The sequence below is a fragment of the Aythya ferina genome (genome assembly GCF_964211825.1).
Source record: "Aythya ferina genome assembly, chromosome: 1".
NCBI lineage: Eukaryota > Metazoa > Chordata > Aves > Anseriformes > Anatidae > Aythya > Aythya ferina.
This window is the reverse complement of record NC_140296.1, coordinates 205,161,119-205,184,817: the sequence shown is the minus strand read 5'-3', so window position 1 is coordinate 205,184,817 and position 23,699 is coordinate 205,161,119. Positions and strand designations below refer to the sequence as shown.

The window sequence follows — 23,699 nt, the reverse complement described above, 5'->3', positions numbered from 1 at the left end:
ATTTTGTATATGAGTTAACAAGCAGAGAAAATCAGATACCTCCCATCTGCTTCTGGGGCCTCTTGGATCCTTCAGTGACTCCCTGCATTAGATCCAGCAGGAACTTCTCCTGCCACGAACCATTACCAGCACAGTACACAACATATTGGAGTAGAATAAAAACAATGCAACCCTCATTTATCAGCTGGATGAGAAGCTGTCAAGGCAATCAGCTGAGTAAGATGACCCATCACGAAAGCCTGAGAAACAGAAGATGAAGAGGTTTGGCTTTTTTTTTGCCTTCAGTTAGAAATGATGTACTGCTCATGATGCAGTACAGACGATTGTAAGCGAAGAAAATTGGAAGGAAAGCTTTACCTCTCCTTCCTTCCCCCTCTCAACAAAACTATTTATGTAAAGCACTTGTCAGGATTTCGCAGACTTACTTCTTTGCTGAGCAAGGTTTGAACTTCTCTCATTCACTTCTCCATGTGGCCTGGCCCTCCTCTATACTACCCGAGCTATACTGCACATTCAATTTGATTTATGTTGTTTCTCAATTATTTATTTTAAATTAATGAGCTGTTTCAAATGGAAGATGAAAAGCGAAGTCTCTCTTTCCTTTTGGAAGGGCAACACAATAACACTGACAGTACCAGATGGCTGTCTCCTTAGAAAGCCAGACAAAGCAAATGCATCCCAAAGTGTCCAGAATGTCAGATGCAAGCATCAAATAGAAATAGGACCAAGCAAATACATACGGTTATTGCTTCTCAGAAACCACGAACATTTGCTCGTCCTGTCAAAGAACAGATTATTTCTCCCTCCCTCCAATACCCTGAAATTTCCGAGAAAAGCTGAAAACACTGAGGTGCCTTGGTCTCACCAGGGAAATAATTCTCCACAGCTGATTTGATCTGTGAAAACATTAACCTAACAGCAGCAGCTGTGCTCAAAAAGCAAAAGACTTCTCTGAAAGAGCGTAGCACTGATTGTCTCGCAGACAAGTTCTGTTCGAAAGCCTACGAAACCCAAAGTGCTGCTAATTTGACGTGAGGAGGAAAAGCTGAGATCATGGTCAAGCAGTGAATCGAAGTGTCAGTTCTGGGGTATCTACCGGGAGCAGAAAACAGCATGGTCAAAACACACGCAGCTTCTCCACCACCGCCTACGTGGATCAGGTTATTTTTAAATGCTTCAGTTAAGGTGCTCCTGACAGCTGTATTCAGAGTACAGCACTAGCTGAAATAATTATAGAACAAGGCTGGAGTCTGCTGTACTGCTACCTAAACTGTTTGTGCCCTGTGGCTTAGTTTGCTATGAAGGTTTGTATTTTCCCCAATAAGCCCTAACAGCAGTACCTGAGCAATTTAACTCAAAACCGCTTTGTTAGAAGAAATCTGGCTCTGGCTCTGTTGAAGCTAGTTCCTTGAGAAGTGCAGAATAGATGCCAGGAGATATAAAAGGCTTCCCAGTACTTGCACTGCATGACCGACCAGCTCTGTAGGCAGCCTGATTCAGCAACCAGCTCAGCTCCAGCAGCCACCTCTTCTCCATCCTCACCCTAGAGCACATTTCTGTTTTGAATGCATCTCCACTTCTCCTGTGAGTGCTGAGACGAAGTTAAGCAAGTGTATGTTTAGGTATAAAACTTGTTAACTAATTAAGAAAACCACAACATTATACTCCACTTTTCATTATCCTCCACTTTTAGGTGAATTCCTAAGGAAAGCAAGGTTGATGCACTTTTATTTGTCTGGGCACCCCAGCCTCCTAACGCTAATTAATCCCAGAACGGTTTGGGTTGGAAGGGACCTCAAAGCCCATTTCATCCCAACCCCTGCCATGGCAGGGACACCTCCCAGCAGCCCAGGCTGCCCCCAGCCCCATCCAGCCTGGCCTCGGGCACCCCCAGGGATGGGGCAGCCACAGCTTCTCTGGGCAGCACTTTTGTGCCCTCCAAAAAAATGTACCAGAGAGGTAGAGACCTCCAAAAACTGAAGATGCTGAAAGTTTCCTAAAAGACTGGAAGGTATTTCTGCCAGAGACAGAATTACAGAGCTTTGCTCTAAGCCAATGTTCCCGTGTTGTTGAGGAGCAATAGTTTCATCAGCATCACACATCTTTCAAATAACTCAAAAACTCTCTGTATTCCTCAGGAATATCCCTCTTTTCAGTATCTTAGGAAAGTACACCCTGTTTCCCTTCCAGTCCTTATGTAATTAACGCACAGACATGAGAAATTCAGGTGAAAATTATTCAACTCTACTTTTACTTTACCACTCGGAGAATTTGCTCGGTGAAATTCGGAGACTGTACATGTATTTCTTAAAAGATCAGGCACCACAACTGGAGGAAAGCTGTTTTCCATTCATCCCTCCAGCAACCAAGGGCTCAGCCCAACCTGAACACAAACATCACGGCATGTTTTGTGACATTTCTGATACACCAAGAAGGGGAAGGAAAGTAAAATAGGTCAGTTAAGTGACTTTGAAAGTCAAGTTCTACTTAGGAAGTAAAAAAAAAAGGACAAAAAGCTTGCATCCAAACTTTCAGCATTCATTCGCTTTCTCCAAATGATGATTTTCAAAGCCTTGGGAAGGAGTTCTCAACCGGGGACGGGCTGATCAAATGAGGAGGAAAAAAATGGTGACAGAAAATATCAGCGGCAGCCTAACTATTAAAGGCAAGTTGCATTTTGTCCTAATGCGTGACGTTCTTTGAAGACATTTCCCTTTTCTCTCCATGTGCTGTCTGTTGCGTTGCTTTCTGTTCTTCCCGTGTCTGTCCATCTGTTGTGCCGATCGGCCTGAAGAGACCAACTTTCCTGGCTGCTCTGCGAAAAAAAAAAGGCAGCGGTGGTACGAGCCACCCAGCCACGGAGCTAGCTGGGGCTAAGTGGTGATAACGGGAGCTCACGGCTCCAGCACTGCCTCTGCCTGGCACCCGGTCCATCCAAACCCCAAGGGACTACGCCAAGCATCCGAGGCTGTGCCCACAAAACGGATCTTAGCCAGGGGTGTTTGTCAAAAAGTCCCTTTTCCACCCGATGTCAGAGTAATGCAACTTTACACCCAGCTTAAAGAGACGTCATTATTTGTTTCTTTAAGCATCAGACGCTTGGCTTATTATTAGCGGAGGTGTTTATTCTTTCCAAAGGAATGTCTCTGCAGCCAGTCATTACAAAAGGCTCGTTCTGTCCGGCACTGTAATTGTGTTACAGCAGCTTATTCCCATCTGCTTATTTAACTTGCACTAAAGGAGCGAAAAACCTTTGTGGAATTAGTGTTTTCTGCCTGCATTTGATGCTTGTTACGTTTTTATCGCACGTTACAATTTCAGCATACAAAGAGAGTGGCTTCATTTAGGTGAAGCCCAAGTCTGCTTCGAAGCTCAGTCACTCTCGAACCAGCGGCCTTCCAGTCTCTAGAAACGATGCATCCAGATCCACTTTCTCTATTTTTGTTCTCAGCAAGAGAAGCCACATCATAAAAGGAAGAGCACTGATAAATTAATGAATAAAATGTCTGTCCTAATACCCAGAAAATGAAGAAATTATAAGCAGCATTGGTGAGCGCTATTTCTTTAAATTTGGATAGCTGGAACCACCAAAGGATGCTCTGAAGAACATCCTGAAATGGGTCTTGCTAGTGACACCAGTGAGGAAATTAAGGAAATGATGGAGAATCTACTGAGCTGCAATAATCTGAAAACAGTTAAAATTAATAGGCAGCTAAGTAGAAGGTTAACGTGAAGGCTACTTAAGGTTAGAAACAGAAGTGTCTTTTAAAATGTAAAATGAACTGGGATTTAGTCCTATAAAACTTGCCAAATAAACTAAGATAGATAGATAATGAGAAGACGACTACTCAGCTATTCAAATCTCCAGAGAAACTGGCTGCTTTCTGATATGCTGCCGTAGACTAATACAGGTTGGAAAAGACCTCCAAGATTATCTGTCCAACTGTCCCCCCTGTTGCTCCATGTAGTGTGACTGATGCTACCTGAAATGAGAAAATATTTTCAATATCGAAGTCTACACTGAGAAGTATTTAGACAAAACCTGGTAAAGCTTTAACGGTCCTATCCTCTGCTAAATTCGGATTCCTACTGACTTTGCCTAAGAACACAGACGTACCATCACTGGTTTTGTCACTTAGCCACGCTGAACCAGTACAACTAAGAGAAAATGAGACTATTTCTATTCTTTCCGAGCACCAACACGATCCCCTGTTAACTCCCAATCTGTTTCACCTGGGCAAGTCTGCCAAAAGCAATGATGCTGTGCACGTGTCACCAGCAACATAGCAGAAAACATCGGGCTTCCAGCGGGCTGGTTAACAGCACAGCTCCTGCTTGCTTCCCAAGTGCCACTGGGACCACAAATTATAAGAAGTTCTGCTTGTACTGAGTCATGTGCCATCCTAGAAGATTATAGCCTAGCTTCAGTGTCAATACCAGAGCCTGCAGCTGAATAAGTGATGCCAGCAACTAACTGAAGGCTCACGTAGGGTCAAACCAGCCTCACTCTTACCAGGATGCCGAAGACTGGAGGTTATCCTGCTGGTATTAACCACGGAGGGTGTGCAGGGAGGGCTGAAACCTACGAGGCAAAACAGATGTCCCTCCACTTACTTTGTATTCTGAAGTATTACAGACGTTCCTCCAACATATTGCTAGAAAAAAAAATTTAAAAAGGAAAACAAAAGCAAAGAAACAAAAACCTTAGTACCAAACGTAATAAGGCAGACCATATTGGGAAACAGTTTGGAAGTCAAATCCAGGATGTTTTTTCAGGTAAATCTTTCGGGTCAAATCCCTGCTGTGCTCTCTGGGAACACCAGTGACTGAGCACTGAATGCACCATTTCTGGTTATTTTCTGATAAACAGTTCCCATGTTTCTGAGAAGAAAGGAAAAACACCAAGTCAAAATACTTCCATCCTTTGTGTTTTTTTTTTGGCATATGCACGATCAGAGAGCATTAAGTGAGTTAAATACATTAGATAACTGTAATAATCTGCACTCAGGCTGCAGAGTAATGGAGTCTTGCATCGAGGCCTGGAATTAACCTGCTTAATTTCACTGGCATTACATCCACCACATCCATCCCCTCACTCTGCTCCAGAGCTGCGTCATTAACTCCCTATCTAGACAATCAAACCTATCATTCCAGCTTGCCACTTTTTCATCAGAATGTATTATAATTTGCTTATCCGCTGCCATTTGCATCAACTTCCTATTAAAATGGAGAGAAAGAGGTTTTAATCTTCTTTCCCTACATTTAATTCAATTGTATGGCATTACTTAGCTTTAATGACTCTTCTCAGTGCATAAGAGATGGTTAATGCTTGGTTCAGACTGACTTGGAAGCTTGAACAGCCAGTAAAGGAAAAAGGACTGAATGAAAGAGAAAAAAAGGGATTAAACGAACCATCTCCTGTAGTGTGAATACAGTTTGTGTTGTTGTACTCCCAACAGACACCTGATTTCCTACAATCCAAGAAATAACTGGTAGGTGCATCATCCAATGCTTAAAACCAACATCACTGTGCCCAGAACATTTCCAACAACCTACCAGAACGGTCAGAAAATGAAACCAGATGGCACTGATGTGGATTTCATTTACTCTAGTGGGTGAGGATGGAAATTAATTCATATGCTACTTTTGTGACTTAATAATACATGATTTCCTGCGTTTATTAATACAGAGTCGACATTAAAAACAGAAAGCATCCCCACAATCACGGCTTTCACCTACAGACTGGCTCTGTCTAGCCATCAGAGGTGAGCTTCGTGTTACTAAACCAGCTAGCAAAGAAAGCCTGGCATAGTTTCCTAGTGATGAGAAGGCAAGAAATCATGTGTCTCCTGCTGAAATTAGACTTTAACTAAACTTTACGATAAATTAGAAGGTCACAGGGACCATGATATTATATTATACGCCAGGGAATGCAAAAATCTAAAATACAGTTTCAGCTAAAATCTCCAATTTCTTTTTCTTCTGGTCTTTTATTACAGGATTTGCAGTGCTCTCAGAATACCTCTAAGTAATCTAAATTTCTGACAAACCAAGGCGGGTAATTATGGCCTTTCCAGCTTTACACTCTGCTCCTCTGCTTAGAGTCAGAGGACTCTACCACGTCTGCACCGGGGTAACCTAAAATTTCTAAAATCACACCAAGATTGCACTCAGGCCGGATACATGAGATGCCACACGGTTTATGAACTGAGCACTTCTTTCACCTGGTCCTCTGTCAAGAACTGAGAGCACAGAGCCACGTAGCCCTTCTGCCTCTTACTAGTGCACGGTGTAATCAGACGTGTGCCAAGATGACCACGTGTGGTTTGCACCTCCATGCAAGCCTGAGTCTTCACCAGCTCGAAGCAGTTGTCGGCAGCAACTTCTCTTCTGTGATTTTTATTTTTTTTTACGTTTTTAAATACATCAGATAATCCAGCCTCTGCATGAAATACAAAATAAATAGCAGTTCTCTTCCCATTTTCTGGGCTTCTCAGGACCACATAAAAGCAGTGCTTTCTGCACTCTTCCAATCACGAAATTACAAAGTGTTAGCATTAGTGCAGGTAGCCATTACTATATCAAAAGAGACTGAAATAGATACACTTGTGTAAAAGGCAGCACATCATGCAAATAGCACAGGTCTAGAGGTACTGCAAGGGGAGCACAGCTTAGTGGAAATGTGTAGGAGAGAAGCCAGGCTTGGTCAACCGCCAGCTGCGCTGCAGGTATATAGGGCAGCAGATATTGCCTACTCTGCATCGTGCCCTAGACATCCAGGGCACTGAATATCATTTTTTTAACATAACACCAAGGTTTCTGTGCAAGGATTGTAGGTTTGCAAAGTAAAAGCAGCAGCAGGGAAGAACAGGACTCAGGGATGTGGCACTCCTCCATCTGCTTTCTGTAGCAGCTTTTGACTGGGAATGGGGTCTCTGCTCTTTTAGCTCCCAGACGAGAGACGCTGCATTTTGTCTCCTACCTCAGGCAGATTTTTTTCTCTGCATATCAGATCCCTATCCCCACTCAACAAGAGAAAATAACATTTATTCTCCCATTTTTTCTTTGTAGCTGCAGCACCTGTAATAGGGTAAGTGCTTTTTGTCATACAAAGGTGAAGGCCAAGCTACAGTGGGTGATTTTTTTGTTAAATTCCTAAATTGGATTCTCTACTTACAAAAAATGGCTTTTAAAATAAAGCTTTTAGCTAGACAAATCATTCCTACCTGCAGGATACCGGGTGAAATTAAGGTGCACAGATGGCACAGTACCAGCATCTCAGGTCATCCCGGCCCCAAACTTCACGTGCCAGCAGGAACACAAAGCACCCTTGGTCTGAAGCTGAATGATTCAGACACACAAATGCACGAACCAGTCATTATCTCTGGATGAAAAATGTAGGCTCCAAAAACCAGGATCAAGTCACTGAGGATCATTAATAAGAAAGAATACAGAGCATTTAACTATAACACCAACCAAGATAATCCCTAAAAGCAATTATATAAACTTTAATAATGAAGTCAGCTCCTAAAACAACAAGGGGAAAAAAAGAGCTATAAATAATGTCGGTGAAAACATCCTTGGCTTTTATCTGTAACGCACTGTTCTGTATTCCAACCAGGCTCTAGGAGAATATAGCGGTATGAGAAGCCGCTGTATAATTACAAACGCAATATAACAGGAGAGATAAGTGCTCGATCTGGTATGGTTCATGTAATAATACTAAACGGGTCTATTGAAACGAAGAATTATAGGCTGACGTGTGTTTGGAAGGGTAATGCAGCTGGGTATTCAGACGAGGTGCACCTCCTTATCGCGCCTCTGAATAAACATTTGACTTCCTTCAGCTATCAAGTAAGCTGCCAGAGGAAGGAAAAGTCTTTCGTTTTTTTTTTCCCCCCAGATACGTGGAATACCCAACACAGCAGCAAACTCATCAATTAGGGATAACAGAGCTATATTAGCACCGCTAGAAGTGTCAGATATGTAGGTGGAAACGTATCTTGGGCTACATCACCCCCTCTTAATACACACATGCAGCAGCTATTAGCGTTAATAGAGCCCTAAGCACTTCTCTTCCAGGGAACTAATTTGAAAGCAAAAGGTTGCAAGAAGCACATTGGTTACCCAGATCCCGAGGTGAGGGTGGCATTTAGGGATATCTGATGGCCGGTGAAGTCAGAGAGGAGAATAATGCGCGGCATCGCTGTTGGTGAATTATTTAATTTTTGCTTGCTGTAGCACAACGCTCCCCTTACAAACTAATTCACAAGACCAAAAAAAGAGGAAGAAACAGCACATGAAGTGATGCAGCTCGTTGTTCTGGCAACAGGAGGTTGCTTCCCATGCACTGTGCAATAGCTGTACCTTGCAGGCTCATTTAGATGTCGGCAATTCTTCCTCTCTCCGCTCCCCTCCTCTCAATACCAATAAATCTCACCATTAGGAAATTCTTCCTTTGCCTATAAATCCTGATCCTCCCCAAATCCCGCTCTAGGTACTTTAATATTGAGAACACGGGCACGAAAACCAAGGTTCAGGCCCAATTTCATATTCAATACGGAGATTCCTGATTAGGTTGCTCAAGACACGCTCCATTATAAGCACTGGGTAAGCCCACCTAGAGCCCTCTAGAAGATATTTCGGACAAGGTGCTTTTGGCAGGTGCTACCTCCAGATTTCCTGTGTTAACAGGACCAGGATCCCAACAAAGGGGTGCTCGAGTGATGCAGGGACACAACGTGTTTCTTAACCCAATCTACGTGCTCAGTTTCCTGGCTGTAAAATTCCTCGTTGAGCTCTGCCTCGTATCCCATATTGCGTGGATTTCACAAATGTAAGTTTTACTCGAGTGCTTCTCTATTTTAGGGTTCTGCAACGTCACTGAGAAACTGCCTGGTCCTCCTGAGCTGGAATAACTGAACACAAAAAAAAAAACACAACACCATTTCCATTTTTGTACAGTAATTATCTTTAAAATGTGGGAATGCCCTTTTGGTTACACACACCACAAAACTATTTAACACTGTGGCCCCGTAACTCTTGCAGACTTTAGAGCTCACCTGTTTATGGTGCAAATAACTTTTTTTTTTTTTTTAAATTATAATCAAATTCTCACACTTCAGCAGCGCTATAAAGGCACTGTTCCCCATGGGTGGCTGCTGACCCCACACACCATGAGATCCTATAACCACTCACTGGGCGCGTGCTGCTCCCTTACTTGACCTGGGGTCAGGCCAAATTGGCATCTTACCTTGCCGAGGGAAAAGCACTAAGTGGGCTATAAACCAATTATTACTGGAATTACAGCTTTTCCCCAGAATATCAACAGATCTCCCGTTATAAAGAAATCTACAGTTAGAGTCTCGGGAAGAGGCCATTTGAAATCACTTACATATTCATTAGGCAGACAAAGAAAGTGCCATTTGTTACATTTGTTCACACATTTCGAGATGCCATCGAGGTGCAGCAAACGCAGTGCTCATGCAAGGGATCTCATCCAATAAGTACTGATGACAATTAAGTCAAACACAGCCACATGATCAGTGCAATTAAAATTCCCAAAGAGGAGCACAGATGCACTCTAAGCCCCCAATCACTTAGAATATTTTTGATATTATGTAAAAGAATCCCGCTACTGAGCATCAAGTCTTTGCTATTATACTATTAAGTAATTACAATGAAATTTGAAAACACTAATGAGATCTTCAGAGTATTTGCTGTACCCACTATTTAGAGGGAAAAGAATCAGGCTGCCTTCCTCCAGCAAATTTGGAACAACCTCCCTCAAGCAGCTGCGAAAGTTTTTTCATGGAGAAAACCCAGACAAAAATCTGGTTTCAACAACAACTCCGCATTTGGGGAGCCTGCATGGCTCAAGAGACTGGTAATAGATGTGTGACGATTGGGGAAATCTGTATTCAGAGCAGGAATTGAAATTCAGACCCCAACGTGGGAGAAACTGCAAAGTCCATTTCGAGTGTGAAGCTTGGTTTCCCTCTCATCCCTTATTTTTTAAATGAAATGAGAGACAGATGTGGCATAATAGTTTGGTGTCCATTCAAGCTGTGACTTCATGAGAGGCAAGCTTCACAAGCACAGTCCTATCCCAAATGAAGATAATTAATTCTGATCGCAATATTGCTGAAACTGTGAGCCCACTGAGGACGAGATTGATTACCATCAGGGAACAGGGGCTCACCCTTGGTGGTGGTTTCACCCAGCTGAGCAGCCGAACACCACCACAACCTCTTTCTCACTCTCCCTCCTAAAAGAAAAAGGGGGAGAAAATACAATGTGGGAAAAAAGGGCTAACAGGGTGAGATAAGGACAAGGAGATCACTCAACAATTATCATCATGGGGGAAACAAACTCAGCATAGGGAGATTCATGTAATTTATTGCTTATCACCAGGAGACTAGAACAGTGCCATGGGGTTCATCCATCGGGAGCAAACTGCTCCTTTCCTCCTGCTTCAACTACCTCACATCCCTGGGGAAGCAGCTTGCAGGCTCAGATCCTCGGTTTATCTCCAACTCCAGTCAAAGGACAGGCAAAGCTACTAGCAAATTTACAGGGTCCAAAAATAGCCATTGAGGCCTGTGACCCCCTTTTACCTTTTTTTATAAGATGATGACTTTGCCCAGGACACATCCCAAAGAAAGAGCCGGCACAGCTGACCACAAACACCGCTCGTGGAGCCTGTGCACATCCCAGTACACTTACCTGGCCAGAGATGGTTGGGTACAGTCTGAGAGGAAGACAGTTTTCTCAGCAGTCAATTTGTGATTCAATCTTTTTTCCATTAATGCAATCAATTTTAGACCTTTGAGGCCAAATTAAATTAGACTAACCACCAAAACAAGCTCCTATTAAGGACGCACCTAACACCCGCATTGTATCCTTCTACAGCCTCCTCATCTGGCAGCCCTTGTAACAGAACCAAAATTCAAGTGACTTGAATTTCAGTGACTTGAAAGAACGTGGTCACAACAGGGAAGACAGAAAACACAATTTTTCAACTCTGAACCAAAACCAAGACAATCTGCATTTGTACTCAGTTCCTTGGCCAGGTCCTTCCAGGTGATACCAACCTTGATCTGCTGAGCTGCTATGAAAACCAAAACCAAACAAAAAAACACACTGAGAAGTGAATTGAGGAGGGGACAAGAGGCCACGTTTCAGTCAGACAACTGGGATATTTCTACATGTGTTCTCAGTGCCAGGTCTCTGCACTGTAATGCGTACAAGGGGCACTCCTCCTGCTATCCCAAACCTTACAGTGGGAGGTGGAGGCAGCCACACACTCCTGAATGGACAATTCCATTCAGGCTCCATAAACAGCAACAAAAAGGCACAAAATTAGAGATTTACCCTACTGGCAGGAGGCTTCAAAGCTGTGGTGCTTCTCAAGGGCATTCTCTTTCCCCAACCTCCACAAAAATAGCCTTCTGACTATCCGTTTACTCACATTATTTCTGGTAGAAAAACCTTCTCCTGTGATGCTCGCCCTGCCCACCTGAAAGATATTTCTATCTTCTGGTAATAAAACATTCTAATACGGTACATGTAATATTAGGAAAAAAAAATCAACAACAATTTATGCACTTAATCCCAACAACCCTTCAGAAACTCTTAGCCCCTGTATCCTCAGAGCCCTAAATCACATCACCTTATTGATTAATGCCACCTCTTTTATTCTGCAGAAGGGAATCCCCTACTCAACTCACATTTATCTCCCTAGAAAAAGCAGGGCATAATATATATACATGAAAAATATGGCAACTTTTTACAATAATTTCTGAAATAGCATGCGAAAAGATATATAGGGTAGAAATGCCACACCTTAAATTCATATGTTGGACAGAATGAATAGCAGCTAACATAAAAGCAAGCCTGTAACATTTTAATCCTTTAATTAGGTAAGAATCAGTTTCTTCCCAACAGTTCTTCCTTATTAAGAAGGATCTCAAGACATCTACAGATCCTCCAACTGTTATTCAAACTCTAAGCCACGAAAGTCTTTCAAGCATCTGGCGTGTTTTATGCTCCGTGGCAGCTTCTTTAGCTTCGAATTGAATGATTTATTACCATATAACCTAAGCCTCTGATGAGATTATGCTGCCAATTTGTGCCTTCTTTGCGAAGAGAGGTCTCCTGGATCCTAGGCTTTGGACTGAGCGTGGTGAATCTCAATTAAAGGGTGACCTTTACAAGACAAGGGAAATGTTAATTCATGCTCACCTAAATGGTTTTAACCCGACTTGAAAGCGGGGCTTTCTAAAGCTGCCCACTACTTTGTCACTGTAAAGTTTCATTTCAACATTATCAAGATAAAAAACTCTTCGGTGTAAAAAAAATGGATATATCCATCAGTCAAAGCCAAAGGAGAAAATCCAAATGCTAATAAAGCTGTCCCCGGTGCATTTTTCATGCTGCTTGAAAAACAATGGTTGCACATTTGTAGGGACGTCAAATACAGATTAGAGGAATGACAGGGCCAGAGATTAAACACTTTCTACCCACTGAACAGGTACGAGACGAGGCAAGAGCAACAGGTCCTGCCTCCACACTCACCCTCCTCAAGGTGTGTGTTGGAATTTGCCATACCCGGTGATACCTCGCTGCTTTCTTGAGATGTCTCAGCTTGGAGGGTATAAAGTTAGCAGAAAAGGCAAGACGGCAGCTCAGACTTGACAGATAACTGGCTTTTTTTCATTGTTATTAAGATTAGCTGCTCTATCAAGCAAGAAAAATAAAAGCAATGTTTCAGCAACGTGTTTATTATCTTGCAAATTAAGTTGGCGAAAAAGAGGTTTCACAAATCACAGACAAGTAAACAAGAACTTGATTCGCAGAAAAAAAAAGGATCTGTACAAAATGCAGTACAAAAAGATATAGGAAATTACTGAAAAATGCCAATGTTAGCAAGATTTCAACACAAAACACAAACACCTCAGAGCATCTTAGAAATCTACCCTATTAAAGATTAAACAAACCAGGCCAGATTAAACAAACAAAAGATATATGCAATGCCAGCAAGGAGGTTTTAAAATAAAGCTAGTGTTTTAGAAAGTACACTTGGGTAGCGTACAAATCTCTTCCAAAAATATACAACATCCTGAAGGATACATGTCACAGTTTGGGCTAACCTGGTCATTAGAGCTCCCAGAAGAACAGGATTACCGGGGCTCACATTGGCCAAGACAAATCCCAGGCCAGCTAATTGTACTCAGCTGATCCACATTCCCGCTGGACAATCTGCTTTTCATTTTATACGAATTATTTTTCACTGTGTGTAGCCTAACTCTACATACTCTGCCATACTCTGATTGAAAGGAATGCACACTATTAGCATTAATAGAAGATAAGTGTAGGAATCTAGGTCTGGGGTACCAAAGGTATACTGGAGTGTCCTGGTATCAAACAAACAAACCAAAACCACAATGGAGCATCATAAAAATATTCCTTAAACTAGTCAAGGAAATGACTTTGCAAGAAATAATGTCCTAAGGGAAGCCAGAGCTCAAAAATTGGGTTTTGGCTTCAGACAATTACAATTTTCAAAGAGACAATGGCAGTAGCATCCACTCAACCTACAGAACCTTTTTCATCCGTTCAGGTTGTTGCAGCCAACTTCCACCAGTGCCACAATGATCTCTCTTCAAAGCAGAGTAGATTACCAGAAACCAGACATCCTCAGACCAAACTGAGAGAATCTTGATCCTAAGCAGCAAGACAGAGCAGTTTTAAATACATGGTTTACTACTGAACCTGACACAAAGGCACAAATTCCAGGAGAGTACGAAGCTCTCACACGGAGAGAAAGGAAAAATGTATTATTTTAGATCACAGTAAGAGGAGTACCTGCTCGACTGCATGGTGGCTGTTTTATTGCTGGCTGTACTGATGAAATGTTTCCAGTGTCCTTCAGAAAAGCGAAGTGGGATTCATCTGTTCCAGCCTGGGACACACCTTATGCAGACATAGCACGGCTCACTGCCCAGCACAGAGTAGCCCAGAAAGCTGTGCTCTGGCTGACAGAGCGGAAAGGAGAGCAGATACTCACCGATAAACACCAATAAAGTTCATTTTGATGAAGTTAGATCCAATTAGAAACTAAACGTATGAAAACACAGGGACTGGTTTTAATATCAAGCCTTGCAGTGTATCTCACTGCAGCAAGCTGAGATGGCTCAATGCCTCCAAAAGCCTAGTCCCCATGAAAAAACCTCCTAGAATTGATACAAAACGGGATATTACAGTTCACAGCCATAAACATTTCCTACCTATTCCACCTTAATCTGCATAATACCAGATAATTCTACAGCGTCTTTGTAAATGCACCACAAAGCCCCCGAATTCTCCAGTAATCCAAAACTCAGAGCTGGAAAGGAGCTGAAAAGAAGTACCTGGAAAAGCAATGTTTGCTTTCCAAACAAGGGATGCTGAGACAGAAAGAGTCTCAGGAAACCTGAAAGCCTCTGCCCAGAAGTTTAACAACAAAACACCAAGCAGACCTGGACACAGCGGCCTCCCAGCAATACCAGTAAGACTGAAGCATCCATCTATGGGATTATTTAATCCTTAAAAAATGAGTGCTTTTCTCTGTGTCCTTCCTCATATCAAGAGGGGAGAGAAGCCGAGCACTAGCAGTTGATGCAGAGAGAAAAATTAAAGCTCCTGAAGAAATTCATAATTGATCGCATCAGTTTTGATTTTCAGCCTTTATTTGACAAGCTCCTCTACTGGTACAACACCTTGATGCCCTGGTATTTTGGTTTCTCATATTAAAAAAGGACAATGTGGCACCTGCAAATCTACATGGTAGAGTTACTGGAGGTCCTTTGGCTCTGAAGTGAGCAGCGTACGGAGGCAAAGCCTAAAGCAACAAGATCCTGAAGCTGAGAATGAGAATTTATTTGGGAATCCTAGGAAGGGACCCAAAGGCAAATACTGAAGGAGGAGATTGCAGCGTGCTGCCATGCCACATCACGGAGCAAAGCACACTGCTGGACTTGTGTAAGGCTCAACCTCTGAACATCATTGGTGGTGCAAGCTGGGACCGAGCACCCTCAATAACGTGGCTGCTGCAGCAAAGGCTGCAAGAGCTGTGGGCACTGCTAAGTAGGACCTAGGAGCCAGAATGTGGCTAATATGTGGCTAGCAACAAGCAGCTTCGTAATACCTGCTTTCACAAACTATTTTGCTCAGAAATAATCGAGCAATTAATTAAAAAGCCATCAAACTGCATGGTCGTTTTAAGACGCAAAAGCAGGCAGACACAGAGCCAACAGAGCTCTCCTGAGGACATGCAAACTGGGAGTCCCCCAACACCCAGCAAGTATTGATCAGCTATCAGAGGAGACATTTCTGCTCAGAAAGAGCAGTCAGGCACTGGGACGGGTTGCCCAGGAAGGTGGTGGAGTCACTGACCCTGGGGGTGTTCAAGGAGAGGTTGGACGTGGTGCCTGGGGACATGGTTTGGTGGTGACATTGGTGGGAGGGGGTGGTTAGACCGGATGATTTTGGTGATCTTTTCCAACCTTAATGATTCTGTGACTCTGTGAAATGACTCGTACTGCCTTAGCCTGCTCCAAGTCCCCTACACAACCTGATTTCACAGCCCAGGGCTGACTTTCAACACCCTGCACCTCCCCGAGAAGTGGGAGATGGAAGCCCCAAACCCTCCGTGTTCTCTGGAGGGACAGAGATACCCCTTCTTGTTCCACCTACCCTGAAGTCTGGCAGAGCTCAGCCTCTATTAAGCAGTGATGTACGTCCTCCGACACTGGGAGTGGATCAAAAAACAGTTTAAAAAGAAAAACAACATGCCGTGTATTTGGGTAAAGGAATGGAGACAAAGCAGCCCGTCTCCAGGACTGCCTCCTTCCTCGGGATACAAATATTCTGAATATTTACAAACCACTGCAGAATTCTCAACACACTGATTAGGAAAGGCAACGAGCCTCCCTCCACAAAGCAATGCAAACCTGTTGCTGTAAATCCAACGCAGAGCATCCTCTCCCTCACACCGGGCCGAGGCAGCCCTTGGCACAGCGAGGAGGACGCGAACAAGGCAAAGGGTTCCTCCGGCTCCCATTTTTAGGTGTCTCCTCCTCCCACTCTTCGCCTCCCTCTGAATTCACCGTCGCTTTAATAACAATCTCCGAGGCAAAATCAAGAAACAAATTATTTTCTTACACATAATCCCCCTTTTGCTGTCAAGTGCCTGACCCCAGTTTGATAATCTCATTTCCTGAGAATCAAAATGCTGGAAATTTAAGCTTCCTAGAGTGTTAATTGCGGCCCTGCTCCATTGCTAATCAAAAAATTGGATGTTTTGCATGAAAATGCTGCTCTAATTAATTCTCAGTCATAAAGCGCCCCAGTTTTAATAACCCCTTCTTGATTGGATAGCCTTTGAAGAGACAGTGCAGCTAATCCGCTAAACTAGAAAAAACACACGCAGAGGAAATAATAAGTGGGCTTACAAGGTCTGAACGAGATGATTGCATTAATACTGTCAAACCACAAAAAAGCCATTCTCTCCCCTCTCCTCCCTCCCCCCCCAAAAGCTCAAAGCAAACTGTGATCCTCCGCACCGGGGGGAGACCAAAGCAGCTGCGTGCCGGGAGCTTCCTGACATCAAATTGTTTCCCCCTCCTTCACCCAACCAACTTTCCGATTCTTCGACGGGTTATCCCTCTTCCTACGGGGTATTTTTAACCGGGACTGCCCCCTCGTCACAGCCTCTCCTCTAACCAGAGGAGAATTACATCGCTTCCCCCCCTCCCCGTTGCCTCCGACTGACGCCGCGTTGCCATACCCATCTCTAAAAGGTGCTGAACCGAATTTTCATTACCCAAAGTGTCAAGATTCGTTTTTGTCATCGGTGAGCACAGCTGGCTCCCTCCGGCAGCCCTTTGGTGAATTCAAATGGAACAAGGCACCGACAAATAACTGCATTTTCCCTGGACCTGGCCTTACACGGTGCCCTTGTCAGATCCGATACCATTTGCCTCCGCCGCTATTTCTTGGCGTCAAAATCTTAATTAGCAGAGTTTCTCTTTGATTTCCTTAATTACTTAAAACCTTCTGGTAAGAAATTTTCTGTCTGAGAGGGAGAATAGTTGAACAGCATACTGGTGAGCAACCCATCCCCAGCCTTCAATTTGTATCATCCGTGATGTTCGGCCGCTTTCCAGTTTTATTTTTCACCTGGTCAACAAGGAGAATTTCTTGGAGGTTCTTGTAAGAAATAAAGTTAAAAAATAAATAAATCTGGTATCTGTAGCCTCATTGCAAGAGGCTCAAATTGCCATCCTTGGTCTGAGCTGGATGTGACTTGCCTTTTATTCTTGTAGCCCTCCTACCGAGTCTCTTGGAGCACACCTGAGATTTGCAGCTTGCACAACTCGGGCAATTTTCGGCACTGCTGGTCATGCCCGAACCATTCATCCAAGGTCCAAACTTCTAGCAGGAGCCCACTGAAACGTATGAAAAGTGAAGCAAATGGAACTAACCAAAATCTTGAAGGAGAAGAAGGAAGGGCACTGCATCACGGGGAGCTCCTGGAAGGAAACTGCTTAAATAACTTCATAAAGCAATACAGAATTTCGCTGTTTCAGCTCAGCACATGAAACGTGCCCAGTAGTTGGGGGAGCACTGCTTTGGGGCACGGATTTCATTCTTTGCTCTATTAAACACTTCCTCTGTGAAGCCACGTAGCTTTTCTCCGCCTGCCTTGTCCAACAAGCACTGCTCTGCCTTCTGGTAGCAATAAGAGCGCAAACTTATGAAAACCTGCAGGACACCCACGTCGTAGGAGCAGAGACGACAAAATTTCTCAGATAAAAAACAAAAAAAAAGGAAAAAGGAAAACCCCAAAAGCGCTGTGACAATACAAGATTATTTCCAATGCTCTGACACAGCACAAAGCACTCGTAGGCAGCAATTTCTCCCGGGGTGCTGTGCAGGAGCTCCCACCACCATGCACAGCTGGCACAGCAGCAGTCCCAGGGCTGCAGAGCCACCTCAATCGACACGTGGCTGTGTCAAGTGTGCCTAAACCATCATTATATTAACATACCTTGACTGCCTTAATGCATTCAGACTTCAACCAGCGTACAGAAGACTGGAAGGTGACTCTGGAAACCTGCCTAATTCTGCTTCCATCGTCCTTCCTGGGATGATTCCTCTCATACCTCAACTTGCACGGCTACACCCTAAATAAAAATCCTGCTCCACAAAGGCATGGAGAGGTTTACTAACGTTGAATTGCTCCAAGCTTCTTGGGGGAAAGAAATCAGGAGCCCCGATTTTAAGAGGTGCCGAGCAGCTGTGAAGACCATTAACATCCACAGGAGCAGCGGCTGCTTGGGAGCACTTCACATTTCATTCTTAAAACCGGCCCAGATGTACAACACGAGCAAAGCTGACCCCGCTGTGAACTACCAGGGCCTGTGCTCGCACAGATAACAGCAGCTGGCTGCTATTTTCCATGCTGATCAGCACCCTCCAGGCTCTTCAGATTTTTGCAGCGTATAAAAACGCCTTTTACTGTTTCTGCTGATAAACCGAGCCGAGGCCGGAGTCACCGTGAGCACGGAACGCACCTGCATTAATTCCCCACGGCCACGGGACTCTGAAACAAGACCTGACGTGTTGAGAAGGAGCCCATAACCGACACCACCTTTGATGAAGTAACACCACGCCTGAAATTAGCAGCCAGCAGCGAGCAGCATGGTGAGACACACAAGGCTACCTGCAGGTCAGAAAACAACTAACTTGGGTTAGGGACCTGCTGAAATGAAAGTTATCATCCACTGAGCTTTCCCTTCTCATTTATGGCTTCCTTGCTTATTTATTTATTTATTTATTTACTATAGGTGCCAATCATTACGGCTGAATCATCCACCCAAGGTCTGAACATCTATCAAGAGCCAACTAAAATTTAAGAAGCTTCAGAAAGTGGAAGCAAAGGCAACTTCCCCCCAATTTTATAAAGTAGGAGGAAGTGCTCCTGCCACAAGCACACAAAATTTAGCCAGGTAAACCAGTGGAAGGCAGACTTCATAATCCTTGTGCAGTGCAGCTGTGCTGGTGAAGGCTGCTTCCAGGCATGTAAAATGCACGGAGCGTGTGTACCATGCTTGGTACAGTGACACTATTACCAAAATAACAATTCAGAAACCCAGACATGCCTGGACACTACCTAAAAGAGCAGTGGTTTTTCCTCTTAATTCTCTCTTGAAGCCGTGTTTTCCTGATACCAATCACATCCAATTTAATGAAAAACAAAACAAAAGCTCCTGCAGACTGCCTCCTGCCTTACCGTGCAGCCCCAGGGACAATCTCCTACCATCTGCCATCCCTCTTGCAGTCCCTGACCCCCTTTCTAGAGGGAGAAGCCACATTTTTCTTCTGTTCCCAAGGATCTGTTGGCAATTGAAGGCAGCAGTGGAGTGAAATAAGGGGCATGCATGGGATTCATTCCACTACTCAATGACAAGCAGCCACCTCTGCAATGAAATACAGCAATGTTTTAGCCTGGTTTCCTAGAAAAAAAAAGAGTTATCTGATCTTCTGTCTGTCCGACTGGTTGTCCCATCCTCACAACAGCTGAGCTGGAGAGCCAATTTCAGTCGAAGGTGACAGAGATATAAATCCTAAAGGCAGTAAATTCTCAGAGGTCTCGTGGATACAGACAAAGGTGGGATAAACGCGTGCCTCCACAGAAGGAAAAGCATCAGCAGGCACTTGTTAGCTCTCCATGCTGCTGGACCTACCAGTATGCTTGCTTCAAAGGTGCAGAGCTGCTTGGTTGGGACATACTTTGCTTGGTCCAGCCGTGGCACAGGCTGCTTTTTGCTTGGTGGGTGCTTTGGGGACACAAACAGGTGCTGAGGGGTGCCAGGAAGGAAGCAAGGGGGATGAATGCGATGGAGAGACATGGTGAGAAGTGTGGCTAATGAAAGAGAAGTGTTAAGGGAGACCAGGACGCATCTGCTATGACCCAGGCTGCAGTCATTTAGCCACTCGTGGTATATGCTAAAATAGCTAAAAAATTTGCTAAAAAAGCAAAATAGCTTTGCTTTTTAAATGTACCTCCATTATTTCAGGCCATCTATAAAAAGATCATCATATCTGACAAATGGCAGAAGGGCTCTGAGAAGGAAAATGTAAATTCCCCAGCTAGCCAAGACGTACTCTTGGGAAAAAAAAAAAAAGGAAAAAAAAAAAGAGACAATCATCTTTGGGTTTGGGTTTTGTATAGAAGAAACCACCTCTGACATTGTGCTTCTGGAAACATCCCGGGGCACCACATTTCGGTTAGTCTAGAAGGAGATATTTCACTTACGTACTTGCTTCTGATTTTTTTTTAATGACACTTGCCAAACGACTTCTGTGTCTGACTTAAAGCGAAAAAGACACGGCCTAAGTCCTCCTCCTCTGATTTCAGTGCCAGAAGATGCAAGAATGAATCCTTCCTTCTCGAAAGCACTTACAGCCGGTCCCTTTCTCCCACTGAGGGATAACGTCTGCCTTATGCACTGTACTATTTCAGTCCAAACGAGAGAGGTTAATGACAAAGCATCACTCTGATCTTCACACATTTTAAGGCTATTTAAATTAAATTCTTATTTCAAAAAGTTGGCAAGAGCCAAACTTTTATAAGTTCTTTTTTTTTAATGCATATGTTTCTTTGAAGACCTTTTCAGGAAAAAAGATTTCCTAACAAGCCACCCTCCCCCTGCTGCCACTGAAAAAATCATCCCTGTGGATAAGGCTGTCAGGAAGAGAAACTGTGTGGCATTCACAGAAGAGAGAGTGTCACATGCCTGCCTTCCAGTAACCTGATTGAACAATTAAATTGTATTTCTCTTTAAAAGGGGGGAAAAAAAAAATCAAAATGCAGATCTTGCTGTGGTCTGGGATTCAGGAAGATTAATGAGCTACCTAAAAGGGAACAGCAGCTTATAATAGGAAGAGAGGATAGTACATTTTTAACATAAAGTTCAAAGGGAAACTTTTCTTGATGGTTAAACAGCAAAGATTTCTTAGCAAAGTCATCTCATCTATTGTCCCTATTGACTCCCTACATTGACTTTTTGTCACCTATTGCATCACGTCCCAGCTCTTCCGATTCATCCATAAAGGGCAATAGCATCTTGGCCCTAGCCACGCTAATTCTTATATTTTGTCCTTTACTCCTTTTGTCAGCTCTTCAGCTTTGTTCTTCCCAACCCCACGCCAGCTCGGCAGCTGAAAGTCTGCGGAGCTCTTTCGCACCCTCTTCTCCTGCAAAACGCTCCCAGCCTCCTGCTCGTGCCAAACGCCGCCTCAGGATCTGCCTCCTATCAAGAAGGGGTTGATCTTTCAAGAAACCCTCCTGTGCCCCACAGCGAGGAGTTCTGAACCCTGGAAAAGAAAGGAGCTCTTTAAAAACACCTCCTCAGCTCAGTGCAACAGCAGCGGTAACCGCAGCCCAAAACCACCCCGATCTCAGCCATGGTGTATCTGGAAGAGGCAGACTTAATATCTTTGTCTTCTGTGTTTTTAAAGGAACAAGGTCAACTGGCCAGATCAGGGCGTGAGGGCAAGTGGAAATAACAAAAGGCAATGGGACTACTGCCAAAGAGATTTGAATTTTTTTGAGGGAAGGGCTACGAGCTCCCTGATGGCCCCATCCCTATCCTAAACTTAACGCCCTCAACAGCTTCCAAATTCTTGGCTTTGAATCCAGTTGCCCCATGCAGGCTGCAGAACAGAGTAATTACTGTGGAGAAGTAACTACTCAAATCCTATTATCCATTGGTATTTAAAATAAAATAAAATAAAAAAGACTGTGCCATAAAATGGCTTACACTGAAACAACATCCTGCCGAACTGGGAGATTTCTTCCAGCTGATCCCAGGTACACGTGACAGATTGTGAAGGTGAGAACCTGAGTCTTAAAAGGTGAAGAGCTGTGAGCTGCACACCTCCCAAACGTGCATAATGGGTAACACCATCATGTAAAAGACAGGGATCTTCACCTTATTTTATTCCCGTGGGCTGTTAGATTATAGTGTGGGCAGCTGTCAACTTCAGTACATCTTTTAATCTCAGATTCTTCCTTCATAGCCCATGCAGAAGGACCTGAATATTGGTCAGAGAGTGCATCATTGCCTATTTCATCATCAACATGAAGATCCTCTTTACACAAGTGAAGCAATCGGTCCACAAGAACACTGTACATCTCTCAGTGCTTCTTACCTCACTGCTTTGGGTCTCACTTCTTGCTGAGAACAACTAAATTATAGAAGGAGGAAGGGAACACAAAGGCATCCGATAATTCTCACGTAAATTATAAAATTTCCTCAAATAAAAGCCATCTGAAAATTGCCATGAATAAGATTTCAAGATTTTTTACCCTTGTCCATCACTGTAATATCTGAAGAGTTTACATTATTTTCTTTTTATGATTAGCTCAGTAAGAAACCACAACAGATGAGACAGAAAAAAAATATTCCTACTATACATTAACATGACAGCCTCAAGATCTTCCACTGATGTTGCTTCCAAAAGCAAGACTTGTGTGAATTAAGCCATTCACAAAAAAACGTGAAATGATGCCATGCCCAGAGAACACTTCTCTGTGTATATGCAACACTTGTCACGAGCAGTATAAACCAGCAAGAGCAGTCCAACACTTCAAACTCACCATTTTGCAACACTCTTAACTCTTCAAATATTGTACAAAAGACACAGAATTGGTCACTTCCAACGGAAACTTGTGACTTCAGATACAAAACAGTCGAATTTAGCTCCCAGAGCAATCCAGAAGCATGACATTCAGCACATGACATAGGGAAATAAATTGCAGACAAAGAAGTAAATGTTAACTCCAAGTATCCAAAAGCAAGGTTCACAATGAGAATTGTTTGCTCCATCCATTGTTTCAGGACTATTTTTTAGGACCTGGACCTTTATCTGAACACACAGAGGGAATCAAAAGAAACCCCGTTGCTTGACGGAGCAAGAATAAGAGAACAGACCTTAAGAACAGAGATTTAGGCAGCCTGGGCAGCAAACCAGAGAGGTGTTAATACCTTGACATAGCATGGACAGGAGATTCAGCTCCTGCAGAAGAGAATTACCCAAACTAACACACTATTTCCCCACCTTGAAGTTCTCCGCTTCTGCTGTACAGCTCCCTCCTCTGCTCACGCAAATAGGCACTCATGCTAATAGCATGGGAAGAGGACTCAAACCTGTAATTAAAAAGAAAAAAGTCAATTAACCATCCACAGAATTGGCCTTCTTGTAAGCACCAGACAGCTCTGAACAAAACGCACTTCCCTGCACGGTTGAGGAATACGACCGAGGCAGACAAAAAGCACATTTTTCCTGTAAAACTCCAGCACTGATGTACCATATTTTGCCACCTTGGGTCCACACAGTTCTGTCGGCAGCTGCCAGTGGCACAGACCTGCCTGCATACCATGGGGATGCTCTTCCGAGCAGGAATGGCCCCAAAAAATTGGTGAAATCCAAGCCAAATTGACGAGTTAGTATCAATTACATTGTTAACTGGCATATACATAAAGCCACAAATTAAAGACTAATACCCTCACTGAAACTAAAATGTAGTAAATTAAGTATTTATTGGATGGCTCCAATACTCTACAAGGATCAACATGAGAGAAGGGATT

The 23,699-nt window shown here is 43.6% G+C and overlaps 1 protein-coding gene and 1 long non-coding RNA gene across 4 annotated transcripts in view; both read right to left on the bottom strand.

Annotated features, from left to right (window-relative positions):
- The window catches only part of EXOC4 (exocyst complex component 4), a 375,336-nt gene that overhangs the window by 251,269 nt on the left and 100,368 nt on the right, over positions 1-23,699 (bottom strand). For both annotated transcript variants that reach the window (XM_084525713.1, XM_084525714.1), the window contains exon 9: positions 23,170-23,258. In XM_084525713.1, coding sequence (XP_084381839.1) covers positions 23,170-23,258 — 89 coding nt within the window. The remainder of the gene's footprint in view (positions 1-23,169; positions 23,259-23,699) is intronic.
- On the bottom strand, positions 1,743-16,504 carry LOC311430098. 2 transcript variants are annotated; one of them, XR_014688559.1, is made up of 3 exons: positions 15,993-16,504; positions 13,605-13,725; positions 1,743-2,815 (listed from the first exon to the last, which is right to left on the bottom strand). It is a non-coding gene; the product is annotated as an uncharacterized lncRNA (long non-coding RNA). The 2 variants fall into 2 exon arrangements; XR_014688560.1 differs by lacking the exons at positions 1,743-2,815; positions 15,993-16,504 and adding an exon at positions 13,867-14,229 and having other exon boundaries at positions 13,282-13,725.